General features: G+C 39.7%; 1 protein-coding gene across 1 annotated transcript in view; it reads right to left on the bottom strand.

Annotated features, from left to right (window-relative positions):
- Positions 1-3,208: 3,208 nt before the first annotated feature.
- The window catches only part of sstr3 (somatostatin receptor 3), a 29,922-nt gene continuing 13,669 nt past the window's right edge, over positions 3,209-19,461 (bottom strand). Inside the window, exons 2-3 of the mRNA XM_050069100.1 lie at positions 6,791-6,881; positions 3,209-5,587 (exon numbers count right to left, since the gene is read on the bottom strand). Coding sequence (XP_049925057.1) covers positions 4,064-5,530 — 1,467 coding nt within the window. The 5' untranslated portion in view covers positions 5,531-5,587; positions 6,791-6,881 and the 3' untranslated portion in view covers positions 3,209-4,063. The remainder of the gene's footprint in view (positions 5,588-6,790; positions 6,882-19,461) is intronic.

Raw genomic sequence — 19,461 nt, 5'->3', positions numbered from 1 at the left:
TTTAGTGTAAAAAAAAATGCAAAAAGTTTGATATTCCCCAGGAAACTTTGCCCAAAACTCTACAAGGCCAAGTCACATCCATCTGCATCCACGCCATATAACAGCAGTCAACTCTCAGCAGGGTGGAAGGGTTGAAATATGAGAGACTGAGAGTTGTTTGGTTCTGTCAGTTCTGGGTGGCTGACAGATATGATAGCATTAAAACATCTGAAAACCTCAAAGTCTAACTTCATCTCAAATTACTGATTAATTTGCGAGTCCTCTACGATGTATTGGTTGCAAGTATATTTGTGTTTCTTCAACTTAATAAAACATGTCAAATTTAGCAGGAGGAAGTACCTCATGTTGCAAATTTGGGGAAACACGTTTCAGGTCAAAACGCTACTTAGACAACAAAATGACACAAAAAGAATTAAATGCACAGACTTCTGACAGTCAACTGAAAAAACAGGCAATTGTTGAGCAAAAACATCAAAATATGTATGAGTGAGACACAAGACACGCTGGATCATAAGCAAGATATGATCAAAATTAAATCAGTTTAGATGGGGGAAAATGATTTCTTCTGTCCCTCAAACAGGGACTAAGTTTGAGAACTACTGCTGTGCATATGCAGTATAAAGAAATGTATTATTCTCAGTGCTCTTAATTAATCTTTTAACATTGCTTGACTTATAATGAACAGCTTTTTAAAAATCAAAATTGATGCAGCAGAAGCAGAGATATTTTAATTGAGTGCCACTTATTCTTCTCTCGTTACCAAACTGCAACTAGGCCCTCAAAAGCTGGGTCAGAAATTCCGGTGTGTTATGTTAGTAGCAGCTAAAGTAGCCTGGAGCCTCTGTTGAGTCCTTGAATATGTGTGATAAAAAATAATAATGTAACCATAGGTGGTACCACATCAGTAATATGTGTCAGTTTCAGCCTGTATGGTGGAATGAACACTTTGTAGTTTATATCCCAAGTTTGTTTTACGCGATAACCACCATTCCTGCAATAGTTTATCAGCCACATTAAGTACACAACCTGAAAGTTTTTTTCTGATAACCAAAAGGTAAATTATTAACTTTTAATAACTGGCAGTGCTGTAGCAGTTGCACAGAATGTACAACTCCAACAAATAATTTATCTTAAAGAGACAGTTGTGCCCAAAATCAAACACACATTCCTTCTTTTATCTGTAGGGCTATTTATCAGTTGAGATTGTTTTGGCGTGAATTGCCAAGTGTTGGAGATATTGGTCATAGAGATGTCTGCTTCTCTTGAATATAATGGAACTAGATGGCACTCGGTTGTGGTGCTCAAAGTGCCAAAAAAAAAATACATTTGAATAACTCAACAGCAATGTCTCTCTCCAGAAATCATGACCCAGTCACTCAAGATAATTCCCAGACCTTGTCGTGAGCAGTTTCAAGTAGGAACTATTTTCTTTCTACCAAACTACATCCGCACAAGAAAGCATGTACCCACTCATGGATGAGAGGCTCGTGCTCATGACAGTGTAAAACATTAATGGCGTCCTCCTCAGCTGAGATGTAACGTTAGCTAGATCAGTGGTGCTAAGTGAGCTAGCAGTAGATACACGCTCCCTTCTGTGCAGTGATACAGTTGGCAGGTGTAGTGTGGTACAAAGAAAATACTTCCTACATGAAAGTGCTCACAATAAGGTCTGTGGATTATCTTAATTAACCAGGTCATGATTTACTGAAAGAGACATTGCTGTTGAGGTTTTAGATGTAAAACAATCTAGACTGATAAACAGCACTACAGGTAAGAGGAAAAATACGTATTTTTGATTTTGTAGTGAACTGTTCCTTTAACACTCTTCAGAACAACTGGTTTTAATCTCTGTAAAATAATGCAGGATATTATATATTGTTTATGTTTATAACCAACAGAAATGATCAAAGCAATATTGTTACCATCTTTTGTGTGTTTCCCAGTCCATCTCGATCTGTGAGCAGCAGGCTGCACTGAACAACAACAAGCAGCAAGATCAATCAGTTATGAGTGGAAAGTTATCACACACAACTTTATGTTTTCAGGAAAAAGTGCATTTTTCTTTCCAACAATAATGTAAGAGACAGTAAATCCTTCACCAAAATCACAATTTCTGCTACAACATAGCTTAGAGAAATTTCAGACAAAACCCAAAGGTCAGGGCCTGAATATAAGCCATACACAATACACTCGAGCTAATATTTATAAATTATGTTAATATATTACTAATCTCCAACAGGAGGCACGTTTTGAAGAAAACAAGGTACCATATGAATTACATTTTTTATCAACATAATGAGGAAACATTTGGTCTCATGCAAGAACAACTTGTACAAACAGATTCACTTTTAGAGGCACATATGAGTGTAGCATTCACAGATTTTCTGGTATGTAGAATTTTGAATGAAACTCATGAGTGGTCCAAACCTGTTGTACGAGTCCTGTAAAAATAGTCTGCCTTCATCCACAGGACAAAAACAAACAAACAAAAAAAAAAACAAAAAAAACCCCCTCCAAAACAAACTAACTAACAAAAAAAAAACCCAGCAACACTAATTTGATCGGAAATAATGAATCCCAATGAATGTGGAGTTTACATAAGATACAGAAATTAAAATAGAATATATTACAATATGATGAATAGTCAGACTAAACCGAAAATTATTATTATGTTCACAATCCATATAATCATCATCATGGTTTGTCAATTTACTGAGAGGTATTTATAATAATTTTACTGACATATTTTGCATGTCAGTTATTTACTCTCATTCCATCAGCCACCTCTTTATGCAGATTTCTGTCCAGTGTCACATCACCTTCTGTAGTACTACTCTGCTAATATCTGTGACTCGTCTGCAGCTGAATATTAAGGTATTCTTTTATTTTAGGATCCTCTGAAATGACTCTGTCACGGCTAAATTTGTTTGCTGATTTCTGAAAGCTCAGCTGTGTAAAAATATTGTTTATACTCTTCAGTAACATTTCTGTGACCCACAAACCGAGCAGAATGGGTCACCGTATGTGACAAGTTTAGGGGTGTTGGTTACGTTAATGATGAAATCTCATTCATCAACCTGAGACAAGCAAATTACAACAAGTTTGTCCAGTAAAGTGAGTCTGGTGGTTTGGAACCATCATATGAGCAAACCTTAAGGAAAAAAGTAAGACATTACGTAGATGGTGAAAGTAGTAAGATAGTGAAAACGTTCTTGCATGAGGCCCTCTGTTATTGAACGTACCTTTAAATTTGCAAAAACATAACATTTGTTTTCTTAAAATATCCACTTGTAGAAACAGCAATATATATAGGCTATATTTTACAGTTATGTTCAGGTACTGGCATGAATTGGTAGATGTTGAAAAGACTGTGGTCTTGGTTCAAAACTCAAGAGAGACATTAAGCATGAGACAAAATTTTCATGAACATTTAACTGAAACTACGATATTTCACAAACGCTGTGTACACCCACCATGCACCCTGACCACCTCCCTAAAACCCGCAAATATAATCCTGGCAATTACATCTCCCTTATAATGTAACTAAGTATATAACTGTGCTACATATATAAACACAATTAATAGATGGGTTTGCAGTTATGGGATTGGAAGCTAAAATAAAGTATAGCCATGTCATCATTGTTCAGCTAATGTGTAGACGGTTGCAGTAAATGCTGATTTAATCTTAAATGCAGTAAAATTTGAGCACACGATTGTCACATTATGGAATAAAAAGGCTGCAAATACAACGATCAACAAGATACACATGATAAAGGTAAATAAAGGCACAACTTCTTACATTCATATTCATGCATATGTACACGATATAAACAGGAATACATTCTGTATGTTCATAAAACTTTATCAACTCCTTTAAGTGTTTAAGAAACTTTGAGTCCATTGATTTAAAAAAGCAATTCCACAGCCCATTTGAGTTTTTTTTTTTTTTAAGTCTTAATTATGTATCTTTTAATAGGCTTTTTGTTCCATTACAAACTGCTCAGCGTTGTAATGTGTTGTAATACTAAGTTCACTTCAGGTAACACACACTCCATATTTTACACTATAAGTAACTAATCTCCAGGGAGGTGCTCTGGTCCAAGTTTTCCTCTGGCAGAGTTTTAATGCTCCCATTTTTGGTTCCATTGAGAAGTAATGGTACAGTCAGTGTGGACCCATTGATCGGATCTTTCCCCTTCATTTCCCCAGATTTGTCCTTCCTGTCCGGGGAGGACAGCTCTGTCGCTGCTGTAGTCGCTCCTTTCTCTGACAACAGTGGCTGTGAACTCTGTGGCTGGAAGCTGCTGTTGCCATTTTGGGCAATTCTATAGATCTCAGTCATTTCTGAGAGGTCTTCCTCATCATCGTCCTCCTCATCCCTGATTGCGCGTCTCAGGCTCTCCCTGGGCATGAGCGCCGTCCTGCCCTCCTCCTGCTGCTGCTGGCGCTCCATGGGCTCATGGTTCTCCACCTTCCTTGTAGATCGGCAAAGGGCTTTCCGAAAACCCCTCTTAAAGTTGTCTGACAGGAAGCCATAAACGATAGGGTTGGCGCAGCTGTTGGCATAGCCGAGCACTACGAAAAAATAGTAAAGACTCTGATACTCCGGGGGCAGCAACACCAGCAGGTTGATGATATTGAGGGCGTAGAAGGGCAGCCAGCAGAAGACAAACACAGCAACAACAATCACAACCATGCGCGTCACTTTTCTCTCTGACTTCCTACGCTTGGTGGAGGTGGCATGGACTTTTTTGCCGGAGCTGCGTATCTTGAAGACAATGAGCAGGTAGCAGAGGCAGATTATAAGCAGAGGGCAGAAGAATCCAACTGTAGAGGTGTAAATAATAAAAGCTGCTGACCAGATGTTAGCCGGCTGTGGCCAGGCAATGTTACAGGTACCTCCTGACCTCTGGATTTTGGAAAAGATCACCACAGGCAGAACGACAAGAAATGACACAGCCCAGACAGTGCCATTCACCATTTTGGCCACCTGGGGGCGCCGCCACTTTGAGGATCGAATGGGGTGGACCACAGCAAGGTAGCGATCAATGCTCATCACAGTCAGGCAGAAGATGCTGGTAAACTGATTGATGGAGTCGACAGTCATCACAAGACGGCACATAAAGGAGCCAAACGGCCATGAATGGAGGGTGTTCTGAACTGCCAGGAAAGGCAAACTGAGCATGAAGAGCTCATCAGCAATGGCTAAGTTGAGAATGTAGATGTTGGTCACTGACTCAATCTTTGAGTAGTGCAGCACAATGTGAATCACTAAAGTGTTCCCACCCAGGCCGATGATACACACGATTATGTATAGGAGTGGTATGAGGACCCCTGCCACACTGAGACCTGAGGGGACACCTTGTTCAGTGGAGTTTTTTGGGTTGGTGTCATTCAGGAATGTCTCATTCAGATCGCTGTTGTTGAATATGAGTAGTAACAGGGGGAATCCAGGCGAGGGGCTGGCAAAGCTGCTGTTTTCCCATGTCTCATCCATCATCTCCAGCTCGGGTAGCGAAACAACACCCATGGATGTGCTCTTTCTGTCGCTTTGGCCTTCTGTTGTCTCAGCTTCCGCCCATATGTTCTGTTGGAGGGGGGTAAAAAAAATCAATTAGTTATCTAACTGAATAGTTTTCTACATTTGTCTCAGACTGAAACAAAAGGTAATAAAACATGAGAAAGTGATGAGATTTATCTTACAAACACAAGCTTACTTCCAATGTTTATGCTGTCTACCGAAGCACATTTCTTTCCTTATTTGAAAAACTGCATGTCTGCACATTGCAACTTTGAAAACCACCAGCAGGAGGCGCCCCAGCGTCTCACTGTGTAGAGCTGTGACCTTAAAGCAGCGGCTTTGAATATTATAAAGCAGGGTATTTATTGCTAATTTCAGGAATGTTTTAACTGACATGAAGGGCATTTTTGTTCTTCCTGCGTTTTTTAGCTTTCTGTTACAGAATTTGCTTTCGCTCAACTTTCACAATATAATGACAATTTTGCGAAGCATTTAATACAAAATGGAATACTTCTGTATACACATATATTTATATATAAGGACTAAAAGAGAGAGGTGCCAGTGGTAATCAAAGCACTCGGGGCTGCGACCCGCAAACTAGGAGAGTGGCTCCAGCAGATTGCGGGTACAACATCTGAGGTCTCTGTCCAGAGGAGCGCAGTCCTAGGTAAGAACAGGTAAGACACTGCGCAGAACTCCCAGGCCTCTGGTAGAGGACTCAGGGTTGAGGAACACACACCACCACCCACACAGTAGGCCACACAACATTTCATTCATTTATGTGAAGAAAACTAAATGGAATTGTTATTTTCGATTGTTAATGTTATTATCATTTCAGATATAAACTTAAAACCCATCTCACAGGATAAGGGCACAGTGAAAACCTGAACACAAGCATATTCACACAGCCTTCACTCTCTTTTAAACAGCCTCATCCTGCATTATAAAAGTACGCAGTTAAAGCAACCAATGCCAAGCGTCAATCGGAGGAAAACACTGAATTTTGAAAAAGCTATAAGCCATAAGAAAAAAATCCAATACAGACAGAGAATTGTATAAAAATGACCTAAAAATGTCTTAAAAAAGTCATCTCTGATGTAATATTCACAGAAAATAACCTGCTCCAAATTCATCCAAATTGCTCATTTTACACAAACGTCTTGCAGTTATTGTGTTCACTATTTGGGTTAACTGTGCAGCTGATCAGTTGTTCTGTACTGTTAGTGTTACGCATTGAATATAAAATGAAATAACCCAAAAATATGTCACCTCGTCAGGGGTCGTTGGTTTCCTCAGTGATAGAAAAGAGGTGCCTCAAGGAAAACGGTTGGGAACAACTGGTCTTGAGTCTGAATTTACACTGCAACACATTTAAACAAAACGATGATTGTGACTGTGCTTCTCTGCTTTTTCTATTCTGTAGGGACCATATTTAAATCACTTGTAAGTTACATCATCATCATCATCATCATCATCAAACTACAGTAAGCTTACATGCAGGTAAAAAACACACATTTTACTGTAAACAATTTACAGCTGCAGTAGACCCTCAATACAAACTTACTGACAGTAATCAAAAGACAAGAAATTAAACTTTTTTCCACACATTCCCTTTTCCAATTCATGAGATGTACGGCAGCAGTGATGAACTACTCAGCAGTTCTGTCTTAATAGTGCTCATGGGGGCAGTTATGTTACAATGAGTAGAAATGTGTGCAAACGCTGTTCTAGTGATTTAGGAAGTCAATTTAGTTCTTTGCACATTGTAACTCAGCTGTGAGAACTGAGCACAAAGCATTCAATAAAACACTGAAATGTCATCAACATGTTTACAGTGGAAAAACACAGGACACAAAGATAACACTCAGAGTACAAGTGGCAGAGAGACAAAGAGAAAAAGAGCATGCAGATAAACTGATGGAAAGCAGATTGGAAAGAGGTGGATATCAAATGATGAGTCAGACAGGAAACAATTAAAAACCAAGTGAAAATGGATGTTTGCAGGTAGATTGATTTGACCACAGCAGCTATATTTGGTCCTATTGATATGGCAGGCAGATTAAACACTGTGTGTTCCCACACATTGGCGATGCTGTTAATTGACATTTCATTCAGTCTGGCTAACAGGAACTGGGAACGCACTGGGAGAGTTGGTTGTAGAACACTTGCGGTGAGAGTGTGTTGTGTCAGGCAACCCATGTTTGGTAAACATTTTCTAACAGCTTGTGCGCTCACCCACACATTCACACAGTCACTTTAATTTAAAAATGAAAAACAAACAAACAAAGACCCTTAATTCAGTTAATATTGTCTATGCTAGCAGTGGGTCTGTTGGTCAGTCCACCACTATGCTCCAGACTGAAATACCTTATTGCCATTTAATTTTGAACGAACACAAATTCTAATGAATGTATCTGAAAATCAGCCACAGAATTACTTTGTGTTTAGATCAGATGAGATTGGCATTGCATCATTGCTGATGCAGCGCCCCCTTTTGGGGTAAGGAAACACGCTGTCACAGATAAATAGATCGTGTAGTGGGTTAACCAAGGCTTTTACACTGATGTTTGAGGCACATAAGATATGTGGTAAATCACTCCATGATGCTTGAGACAGTTACTACTGATGGATAGCACAGGCAAGTCATCAGACTATCACCTGTGGAATTAAAGGTAAAATTCATCACCTTTTATGTGGGTGTCCAGACAGTGTTGATGGTAAATGTGGTCAATTATACTAGTGTGTGCTATATTGATCGAGAAAGCGGATTTCTCCTGCTTGTCGAGCCCTGCGGGCACTGTCTTCTTGTACTGGGATGAATTGCAGGCGAGCATCAAAACATAGCGTTAGGTAACAAAAATATTCTCTCAGTGGTCATCTGCCCTCTCAGCCCTGCTGGTCTTGGTTGTCTTGTCCAGTTTATCTGTTGGATACTGAAGAAGGTCTCCAGCACACCTCTGCTCAAGTGAGGAATAGCCAAAACATTCATGCATGGTAACACACACTCAAGGTTAGTGTCCATTAACAACTGTCCACACTGAAATTGACTGCAGCAGAATTATTCAGTTCTGTTGGCATCGGAGGGAAATTTGAACAAAGGCACACCAGCCGGTGTTTGCTCTTGGCAGCTGAGATTCTGGTCTCAGTCTCAGCCTCTCTCCGATGCATGTCTTTGGCCATATGCTGGCTTGAATAAATCTGAGGAACAGGAGCTTGTTGCCAATTTGACAAAGCAGCCAAATTATATAATTACAACTCCCCAGTTCATTAAGTGTTGCCATAGAGTGCCCCACGGATGATGTTTTTCTGTAGGCCGATGCTGAAGTTAGCATTGGCCTGGTTCCCTTTGTCAAAAAGCCTATGGCATTCATTTTCATTTGATTTTGGATTATTTTAAGATCTGTGGCAAACTAATGTTTATGATACTTACACGTCTGTTCAGCAAGATAATGTTCACAAATTAACACCACTTTCATGATAAATGAAGCCTAAATACAATCGGCAGAAGTAAAAAGTGTAAAGAAAACTGTAAAGCTGTGTTTGACACGGCTCGTCATGATGCAGTTCTGTAGTCTTATTTAGCTACTTGTTAGCAACTGCCTTTTTTAAGACACATAGAAGTTCACGAACGGGGTGTTTACTCATGGATTTTATGTCAAAGGGAGCCACTGAATCTTGTGTCAACCACAGACCTTATTTCAGGCAAAAAAAAACCATTCAAAAAACCCACTGACTTCAAGACGAGGGAACTGGGAGTGGTAAAAAGCAAATTCATTGCTGGGTTTTAGGACTCATCCCTGGGGTCCACAAACTTTTTCCCAAAGACTTACATTGTTAAAGGGAAGTCTTTAAATCAGCAGATAATTTTTTGAGATACATCAACTTCCCAGTACAAACACTTAAGGTAGCCCTTATTTAATTCAGTTCTAAAACTTGTGAAATTCAATAACAGCCAAATCCAGAGTTACTATGAACCGCCACTAATTATAGCAAGCAAGAGACTGTTGGGAGGCGGGGTTAAAGTCAACGCAAGTGTGCTCGCTCTATGTAACCTTGACGTAGGTACGGACGAATGGACGGTAGCTACAGTACAGCTATCGCCAGCGTGGAAGCATTAAAACACACACCTCTCCTGCTCACAAATAGCTCAGGTGGACTGGATAGGCAGAGGGCTGTGTGTGACATATATTTGTGAGTCTTTCTTATTGAGTGTGTGTGTGTCTGTGAGAACGAGAGAGCCATTGGAGAGAGCAGGAGAACAAAAACGCTAAAGCAATTCTCATGCCAGTGGCTTGAAAAAAGATGATGTGACAATTAATACTTGATGTTCGCGATATAGTCATTTTGTACATCCCACGTGGAAGAAGCCACAATACATCAAGTATAATCGATATCGCCCACCACTACATGAAATGTACAGACACTTAACATTACAATTGAAGTGCACAGCAATGCAAAGGACACAACATTAAGGCATAAAGAGGCTTGCCATTTCATTTCACTCCTCATTAACTCCACAGCTGTACCACAGAGAAGACAATATTATATAACAATAAAAGCTCACAAGCATCATTTCAGAGGAAATACTTTCAACCATCTCCTTTTTTTTCTCCAAATGTTTGATGTTGCATTCAGAAAATCGACAGTGAGAAAAACACCCTTAGCTTATTGATAGAGTTCATCAAACAAACCAACTTTTATTGCAGTCTGTTTAAAAAAAAAAAAAAGCCATTCGGCCTCTCTTCCTTCCTGGAGTTCAATTTAAAAGACACATAACAAAAAACAACAACAGCAAAACAAGAAAAATCAACAAATGTACTGTATGTCTTTTTATGAGACCGGAGTAGCTTCTTTGATTTGTCACATTAATCATTTTTCAATATCTCTCAATTCCTTGTGATTGCGGACATTTCACATTAAGGTTGGCAATCTGGATCACCATGGAAACTAGCAAAAGAGAAAACCCAGAGATCAGTGTCGTAAATCAAACAGAACCAAATAAACGGCAGCACATGGCAGCAAAACAAGGACAGATTTTTCTCCTCACTTCTTTTCTCAAGTGAAAATATTTGAAGAGAAAGAATAAATTCTTTCCTTGTCCTTGGTGATGAATGGGGGATACAATAAGAAACAGCTCAGGTTGAGCTTACATGCAGCTGAAGGACTTTTTCCATTATAACCAGGATCTGATCCATACACTGGCTTCTTTTGTTGTTATATGACTGATACTGTAGCCTAATTTATTGAGCAGATAGGGCAACTGTGCATAGCAGAAGCTTCTCCCTCAAAAATGAGATGTTATTTGTGATGCTCCTTTGCATTTATTAGTGGTTCAAATACAATTTCCTCCTGTCATTAAAAAGCTGCTGTGTGACAGCCCGCAGAGATGTTTCCAAAATTTGTCCCTCTTGTCTCATTTCACCACAGCAGCTCTTGCATTGTGCATACAGATATTATATTTGGTTAGACTGTAGCCAGTTATCATCATTCAGGTATGAAGATAAACCTTTTTAATATTACTAAACTTGTTTTTGTTTTGCCTGCATGCTCATAACGTTCTGAAAAGAAAAGCTCAGTTTTCAATGTTAGGGAAGTCCATAGAGACACCTAACAATTTGTAACACTAGTTCTATTAAAAAGCCGATATGGAATATCAATATTTTATTTTTGTGCCACTAATGTTGTCCAGCAGTCAGCCAGAGTACAAAAGCAACCACAAATAAAGGGACTGAGTGACTTCTTAGGCAGTCCTTGGGCAGATTGCATAGCAGATTTCACAAAAGCCAAAAACTCCACAGTGTAAATGCAGCCAAAAGGTATTTGAGACGGATGTATTTGTGTGAGGGGCTGTGTCCACCAAAGCTTTTTTATTTGTGAGGCCTGCTTGTTTTGAATTGAAATTGAAAGACTTGAAAAAGATTCAGTTTTGGGTAAAAACGCTGCACTCGCCACTGTCACTTCAGCTGTTCAGTCACAGTGGAGAGGGACAAATATTGAGAAGACTAGTGGTCATTTCTTATATGTATAAGTGCTGAACAACAACAACACTGGAGGAGAAATCTTTTAATATACTGTATGTTTCCTCTCATGGATCCATCTTCTCTCCCTGCATGCTTCACTCTTCCTCTCATCCAAAGCAAGTACTCTTGTACCAACATGTTTACTTCTGCGGATATATTGCGTATCATAGCAACCAGACGCAACCAAAGCATCTCAGCGGCTCTGAGGAGCACCTCATCTAGGAAAAAACACTTTGGTGGATCAAGACCTTAGCTGTGGATAGCTGTTAGCTCCTGCTGCTAACTGTTATAACTGAACAGTGCAGACGTGATTTTTCTTTTGCCATTTGCCAAAGTAGCCAAACAGCCTGAAGCGCTTTATGACCATCCTCTGGACAGTAAGGTGATGCATATAGCCGACAAAGCTGAGACAGATTGCTATCAGATGTCTGTTGTGGCTAACAGAGATTGTATGCAGTTTGTGGCTAACTGTAAACTAAAGTGTTAAATCAGCTCTGGATTTTATCTGGATACCAGTCAGTCCACTCCAGTCTTTACACAGCTTTCATCTAAAATAAATGGACTTCCATGTTTGGACACCTCATCCAACATTTATGCAATACAAACACATTTACATTCAACGCAGCTGCGAAATCAGCCACTAGGTGCATATTCATCCACTGATCTTTTTATGATGTATTTTAATTTGCACATAAAAAAGTAAAGTTGATTGAATTTGATTAGATTCAGTTCGGGGCTATTAGTTCATGTCTTTTACTGCGCTGTGGCTGAGCTATAAGTTTTATTCTCCAATTCTGTTTTATTACATTTTAGCTTGTTCACATCTTCTATTTCATTTAACTCTTTTAAAATGCTACTTCGATGCGTTGTAAAATTACCCTGTGTTTCTTTTAGATCTTGTCTGTAGGACATTTTGTGTGTTATGTCAGGCTGCTCTCATGCACTGTTTGTACGTTTTTCTACAAGCATAATGCACCAAAATTCATACATATTCTACATAATTACGAGCCAGTAATTTGTGTGTAATCCACGTATTTGGGAAGGCTGCAATCACGTGACTAATGTCCTGATGGGAGTAAAGATTAAAGAAGGAAGCGGTCCGGTATAGAGGTAGGTTGGGTCACAATACATGGGACTTTTCCCAGGAGAATTATTTTTAAACTGTCAATGAATCAAGAAAACAATGAATGAATAATGAAAAAAGTTTATAGTTCCAAAAAACAAAAAACCTACAAGATTAGTAGAATCATGAACCATCATCTGTGATGCTTTAGAGAAATTAATTCATACATCTCTCCTCTCAAACACTTGAAGTCGAATATCTACTTTAATTCCAACTCATTAATCTTTGCACTAAACACTTCAGGACCTTCGAACATCTCTGAGGGGAAAATCCATTCAGTTCGTCAATTGCGGTTGTGAACTGCTGCTGACGCTGCGAGACATCCTCATCTGTCTTTCTTTTCTTTGAATGATGTGAGGGGAGAACAGTCAGTGCAGGTCATGTGACCAACCAAGCCATACCATCTGAATACTTACAATCACACTGATAAACAGCTTTGTGCACACACATCTGCTTTGACTGTAAAACCACATGCCGCAACTGTCTGAAGCTCATAGCAGAACGCTGTGACAACCACATCTGATAAAAGAGGACAAAAAAAAAAGAGGCTAAAATTACATATGATCTATATTTGAATCTTCCGATGTCCACTGCGTTTGATTGGTCGGCAGTCTGATCTGTATCGGGGACTCGTCTCCTGTGGTCATGCTGTTACCGGTGACACATTTTTTCCCACTTTGTTTATCCAGTGATTCACTCTGGACAGAATGAAGTCATTTTAATGCCTTGCTTGAGCTTTTGTATCAAAGACTGACAGGTTCAGACAGCTTTAAATGATTCACACATATCTGTAATATCTGTAAACAGACCCTGTCTGCTAGAAATGATGTTTTATATTAAACTAATTTGCAACAGCAAATACAATTTAAAGGAAACGTAATTCCAGGGAGGTTTCTGTTAACAGCTATCTAGCAAGTCACAAAAGCATTGATACTGAACATAGCAGTAAAATATTTAATGTGTTTTCCACCAAAATACCCGATCGTGCAACATAATATCCACCAGTAGTGTGAAAAGTATGGTTTAACCTTTTACGGTTATTTTTAGGTACTGGCTGTTATGGAGGTGAGTGGGAAAGGACCCGAATGCAGACCATTGATAGCAGGATAACAGGCTATCAGAAGCTCAAAAGCAATGACACATGACAATGGAAACAGGTGAGCATGTGGATAAGGGAGTCAGGGAACTGGGACAGGTGGAGTCAGAGGATGCTGGGTAGTCAGGTAGAGAAATGGCAGTGGTTTGTGGACGTGAATGTGGCTGAAAGGAGGGACAGAGAGGCAGAATGTGACACTGGCAGCACTTTGGTAAGGTGAGGGAAAGATCGTGATTGTGGTTTAAAACAAAAAAAGTCTGCAGTGACTTGAGACGCAATTAACATTTAATCAAAACCAAAATCTTGCGCTAAACTTTAGTACTTCTGCTGCCTGGATGTGAACCCCAGTCACCACCCTGACCACCATACTATGATCCTGTAATTGGGAAAATAATGTAGAACTATGTTGATATAATTTCATGGAGACAGGGCAGCTGTAAAAAAACTATGTACTTTCAAGTTATGATCCTCGAAATTTTTAATGACATTAAATCCCTTATTTAACATTTTTATAGCAAGAACCAATTTGATGTACTGTATCTGTTTCTATTTTCAGTAATCACCTCTCTATTCAGTAAAAAAAAATTGCTCTCTCTCACACACACACACACACACACACACACACACAGGCGGGACTTACAGGAAACAATGCAGCATGTAACCCAGCCTCACTGTTTACTGTTCAGTCTTTTTCCACCAGCCAGCTCTCACTGAAAAAAACAGCCACACAGGTGTCGACTGTGCCATTACGTTATTACAACCCATACTTGTGTTTATGTGTTGGATGGCAGCGAATTTCCTGCAGCTCAACCAGGACAAAACAGAGGTTTTAGTCATTGGTCCTGAAGGCCAGAGAGAGAAACTTTTACCAAAACTACAGGATTTTAAACCAACACAATCTGTAAAAAATCTGGGTGTGATTTTTGACTCTGAGCTCTGTTTTATTCCACATATTAAAAACATAACAAAGGCAGGTTTCTACCACCTTAAGAATATAGCCAGAGTCCGCCAGTTTCTCTCTCAGGCCAGCGCGGAGGTGCTGATGCATGCTTTTATCTCCTGTAGGTTAGGTTATTGTAATGCCCTGTTCTCTGGTCTTCCCAAAAGAGTATCTCAAATCTACAATTATTACAGAATTCAGCTGCACGAGTGCTGACGAGGACCAGAGGGCGGGAGCACATTACACCAGTTTTAAAATTGCTGCATTGGCTCCCCATGCGCTTCAGGATCGATTTTAAGGTTCTTTCATTAGTTTTTAAATGTCTTAACGGTCTTGGGCCTTCTTATTTATCTGACCTGCTTTTACCATATCAACCCTCGCGGACCCTGAGGTCCTCCGGCACCGGCCTTTTAACCATACCACAAGTTAGGACTAAAACACACGGGGAGGCGGCATTTAATTATTATGGCCCCCGATTGTGGAACAGCCTGCCGGAGAACCTCAGAGCTGCAGAGACTGTTGATGTTTTTAAAAAGAGGCTCAAGACTCATCTTTTTAATCAGGCTTTTAACTGATCTCTTTATTTATCTATTTTAAATTCCTCTTATAACCGATTTATCCATCTATTATCTATTTTTTATTTATTTTTTATATTCTTACCCTTCCTCTTTTTACGTTCTTATCTCATTTAACCTTTATCTTTTGTTATTTTAGTTAGCCTATAGGTTTTAGTTTTGATGCATTTTATGTCTCTGTTTTAGATCATTCTTACCTAGCTACTAACTCAATTTTATGAGCTAAATAGCTTTTTGTTGGGTGGGAGGGTTGGGTTTTCTCTTTTCTTTTTGTTTTCTGTTTGGATCTTTGTTGTTTTTAACCTCTGTGAGGCACTTTGTGTTACTGTTGTATGACAAGTGCCATATAAATAAAGTTGATTTGATTTGATTTGATTTATTGTAAAGTGATGCCCTGTGGTGGCTGTAGTAATAATTACAGGAGCAGAGGAGGAAGCAACATAGTATAAAATACGTAGAGTATTTAATGCCAAACCTTGATGTTTTTTATTCAACCTAACCAAGTAATTTTGGAGCTGAGCTGCGACCATTGGAGCAGTAATATATGTCGTTTTGGGGCCATACATAAAAGTCCCTTTGGAAGTCAGTGGAAACCGACCCATCCTGTCCTTTAGGTATGAGACAGCATTATTTTACACCGTATCAGAGCTGGATTAAGTTGATCATACAAACTATATTTTTATCAGAAGTGCCGTCATTGAGAACCAACCTGCAACTATCAGAGCTGCTGAAGGTGAAAGCCGCCTTATCTCAAACATGTTCCTTGGAAGTGACCGAGGCACAAAAAACAAATACTACAAACAGTGAGAACATTTTTTTCACAGTGAGTTCTGATCTTAGTGAAAGAATTATGCAAACACGGTAATGTTTTACTGTTTAAACAAAATAATTTACGACTTTTGCTGTCCTCAAAAGAGTGTCCCTTCTCCTTTAGATGTAAGTGGACAGCTGAGTCTTGACCTGACGAGCTGGCTCTCCTGTGCTGCACCATGCGCTTGTGGAGTTATTGTTTAGTTTTGGCAATGTATTTATCTGTGCATTCCTGGCTGCAGAACTGCATACACTACATTGCTCTGCTTTTGTCTGGGTGTTTTGTCCTTGGGTGGACATGTTTCTGTCTCAGTGTGTTACTGGGTTAATGTGCACAGGAAAATCCTCCTGAGTTTCTCAGATACTCCTGCGACATGACAATGTTGTTTCATTTTTGTTTCTCTTCCTCTGTCTGCTCTGGGTCTTTTAAAGATTTTTGCAAAGGCCCAGTTGGGGTATCCACAGGTTTTAAGTGCTTCCCTGATGTGTTTCTGTTCCTTCACCTTCCCCTTTGTCCTAGTGGGCATGTTTTCGGCCCGATGATTCAGTGTCCTGATGATTCTCAAATTGTGCTCCAGTGGTGAGAGTCAAACAGCAGGTATTGGTCCGTGTGTGTAGGTTTTCTGTACACCTTGATGTTTAGGTTCCTTTCCTCTTCGATGTACACTGCACAGTCTAAGTAGGGTAGAATGTCTCCTCTGACATCCTCCCTTGTGAATTTGATGTTGGGGTCCACTGCATTAATGTGTTCTGTGAAGGTTTCCACTTCCTTAGTTTTGATTTTGACATTGTGACCCAGGTGTCGTCCACATACCTGAACCAGTGGCTAGGAGCAGTTCCTGTAAAGGTGATCAGAGCGCTCCTCTCCAAATCCTACATGTAAAGACTGGCCACTGTAGGGGACACCAGTGAGCCCATAGCACAGCCATGCTTTTATCAGTAGAAACCCCCACTGTACTTGAAATAGGTGGTGGTCAAACAGAGACCCAACAGGTCACAAATGTGGTCTAGGGTGAAGTTGGTCCTGTTGGGAAGGGAGATGTCTTGTAGCAGACATTTCCTCACTGTCTTCACTGCTTCTTTGGTGGGAATGCAAGTGAAAAGTGAAGTGACGTCGTATGATAGTTTCATCAGAGTCCAGTGTTATCTCTCTTCCCAAATTGAATGACAACTTGGGAGTCACCAGGACACTGAATCATTGGGCTGAAAACATGCAGACAGAGGGGAAGGTGAAGTAACAGAAAGACATCAGGGAAGCACTTAAAACCTGTGGCTACCCCACCTGGGCCTTTGCAAAAAACCTCAAAAAGACCCAGAGCTGACAGAGAGGAAAAGACACAAAAACGAAACAACATTGTCATTCCATATGTTGGAGGAGTATCTGAGAAACTCAGGAGGACTCCGCCCTTCCTGTTAAATGTAGGTCATTGCCATGTAGCTGTCGGTCCTCACCAACACGTCTTTTCCCTGTATCTAGGGCCTGAAGTGTCAAAGGTACAAAAACACCGCCTGTAGCTTGAGGAGGTTAATGTGTGTTGGACATCCATCACTTGCCAAGGTAAAAAATAAAATTAGATCTACTCCTATTCCTCATAAAATGCAAATACCAAAATGTTTTCTAGGAAACACACTAAGATTTTACAGCTGCTTATGACCACATTATAGCGAGTTATAAACCATTTATTAAATGTTTATATAGTGCTTATAAATGCTAAATAGAGAAACTTAAGTATTATTGCCCATGCTGATGTAAAAGCCGCTCTGCCAGCACACAATTTAGGTGACAAAGGTCTAAATTTATTCAAGTAATACAGCATCAATCAACAACACAATGATGATAAGCTACAGGTCCACAGAGGTGAGGAAACATTTGTATCTCACACAGGTTTGAACTTCAGCTCACTGCAGGAGCGGAAATGCCAACATCTTATCTGTCAAGCGATGCTGCGGCACCGAGCCGAGCATCCATCACAAAGGTCAAAGCCTCTCACAGCCCGAGCACTTGAAAGGCTCAGAGTATTTCAGAGAGGAGCTTCGTCATCCTGACAGCAGCAAAGATCAACAGATGCATTCAGGTACACACAAGGGGGCACAGGCTGGCACCGTGCTTAAGCACATATTTGAGGTACTTGCACCTTACTTCAGTTATCTTTTCATGCCACTTCATACTTGCTCAAAGTGCTGAACCTACAGAGAATTAATCTGCAGCTCCCATCAGCTTTACAGAGCTTTAAAAGTGACATTCAGCTTATTGTTCAGCTTTCTGACCTACAGTTTGTTGTTTTGGTTCATTCTCACTGCTCTATAAAGTGTTTCCATTCTTGCACATAAAAGAAAAAAGTAATGGAATTGATGGAAAAAAAATGAAACAAAATGACATAGCCCTTGACCTGTGTCGTCAGAAAAAAATCTTCTCATGTTCCCAACCACCTGAACAAGGCTGGATAAATCTGCCTTTTCCTTTCACGCCTCACATGCAACTGCAAGGCATACTAAACATTAAAAATGCACCCTCTCTTTTATTATTTGGCATGATTCTGTATTGTGTCTGATTCCTGTTTGTTTTTTGTGATGTTACCTGTCCCCAATCGTACTTGTATTTGAAACTTGTAATTTTGACCCAGACTCCCTGGCAGAAAACATATTTTATCTCAGTAGAAAATGGGAAAATTGGTTTATTGATAAAACAAAATGCGACAAAGTGCACCAGACACAGACTTAGCACATTAAATATGACATATATGAAGGATGTGACTTGTGACTGTACAGGGAGGGAAACTAAAACTGTAAAAGCTTGGACAAAGATAGTTTTTTAAAAAAACAATTAATATCATATTTTTATATTTCCTTCAACGCTTGTTTGTGACACAACAGGTCAAAGCACATTTAATCCACTGAGTACTCGTACAGGGCTGATTGAGTTCTCAGTGAGAAGGCAGGTTCAGGGTCATCGTGGTTAAGGTCACTGGCAGAGATGTTTGAATAGCGTTATTTGTTTAGCTTTCTTTTGTATTTTTAGGGTCCGGGCAGCTAAGCTGCCAGGACACTATTGTATTCCTAGGAATTCTTTCTTTCTTTCTTCCGAGGAAGTCATACTTCCCAAGGGCGAAAACTCACCAAACTTTACAGAACTGTCCGGCCCCATGCCAGATTTACTTAATTCCAAGGACATGTCAATATTCCTCCTGGGGGGGGCACAATAAGCATTTAAATTTAAAAATCTTTAAAAATACCTACAAAATCAACAGTACATGCTACAGTTTTGAAACTTTCACCAAACTGTAGCCCCAATACTGCTGAAACTTTAGTCCACTTAAACTCATTACAAATTATGAAGTCCATCACTCAGTTTTTTTCAAAAACTGTAAAACTTATA

The sequence above is a fragment of the Epinephelus moara genome, chromosome 18, assembly GCF_006386435.1.
Source record: "Epinephelus moara isolate mb chromosome 18, YSFRI_EMoa_1.0, whole genome shotgun sequence".
Classification (NCBI taxonomy): Eukaryota; Metazoa; Chordata; class Actinopteri; order Perciformes; family Serranidae; genus Epinephelus; species Epinephelus moara.
The sequence above is the reverse complement of the archived record's forward strand: the minus strand, read 5'-3'. Positions and strand labels throughout refer to the sequence as shown.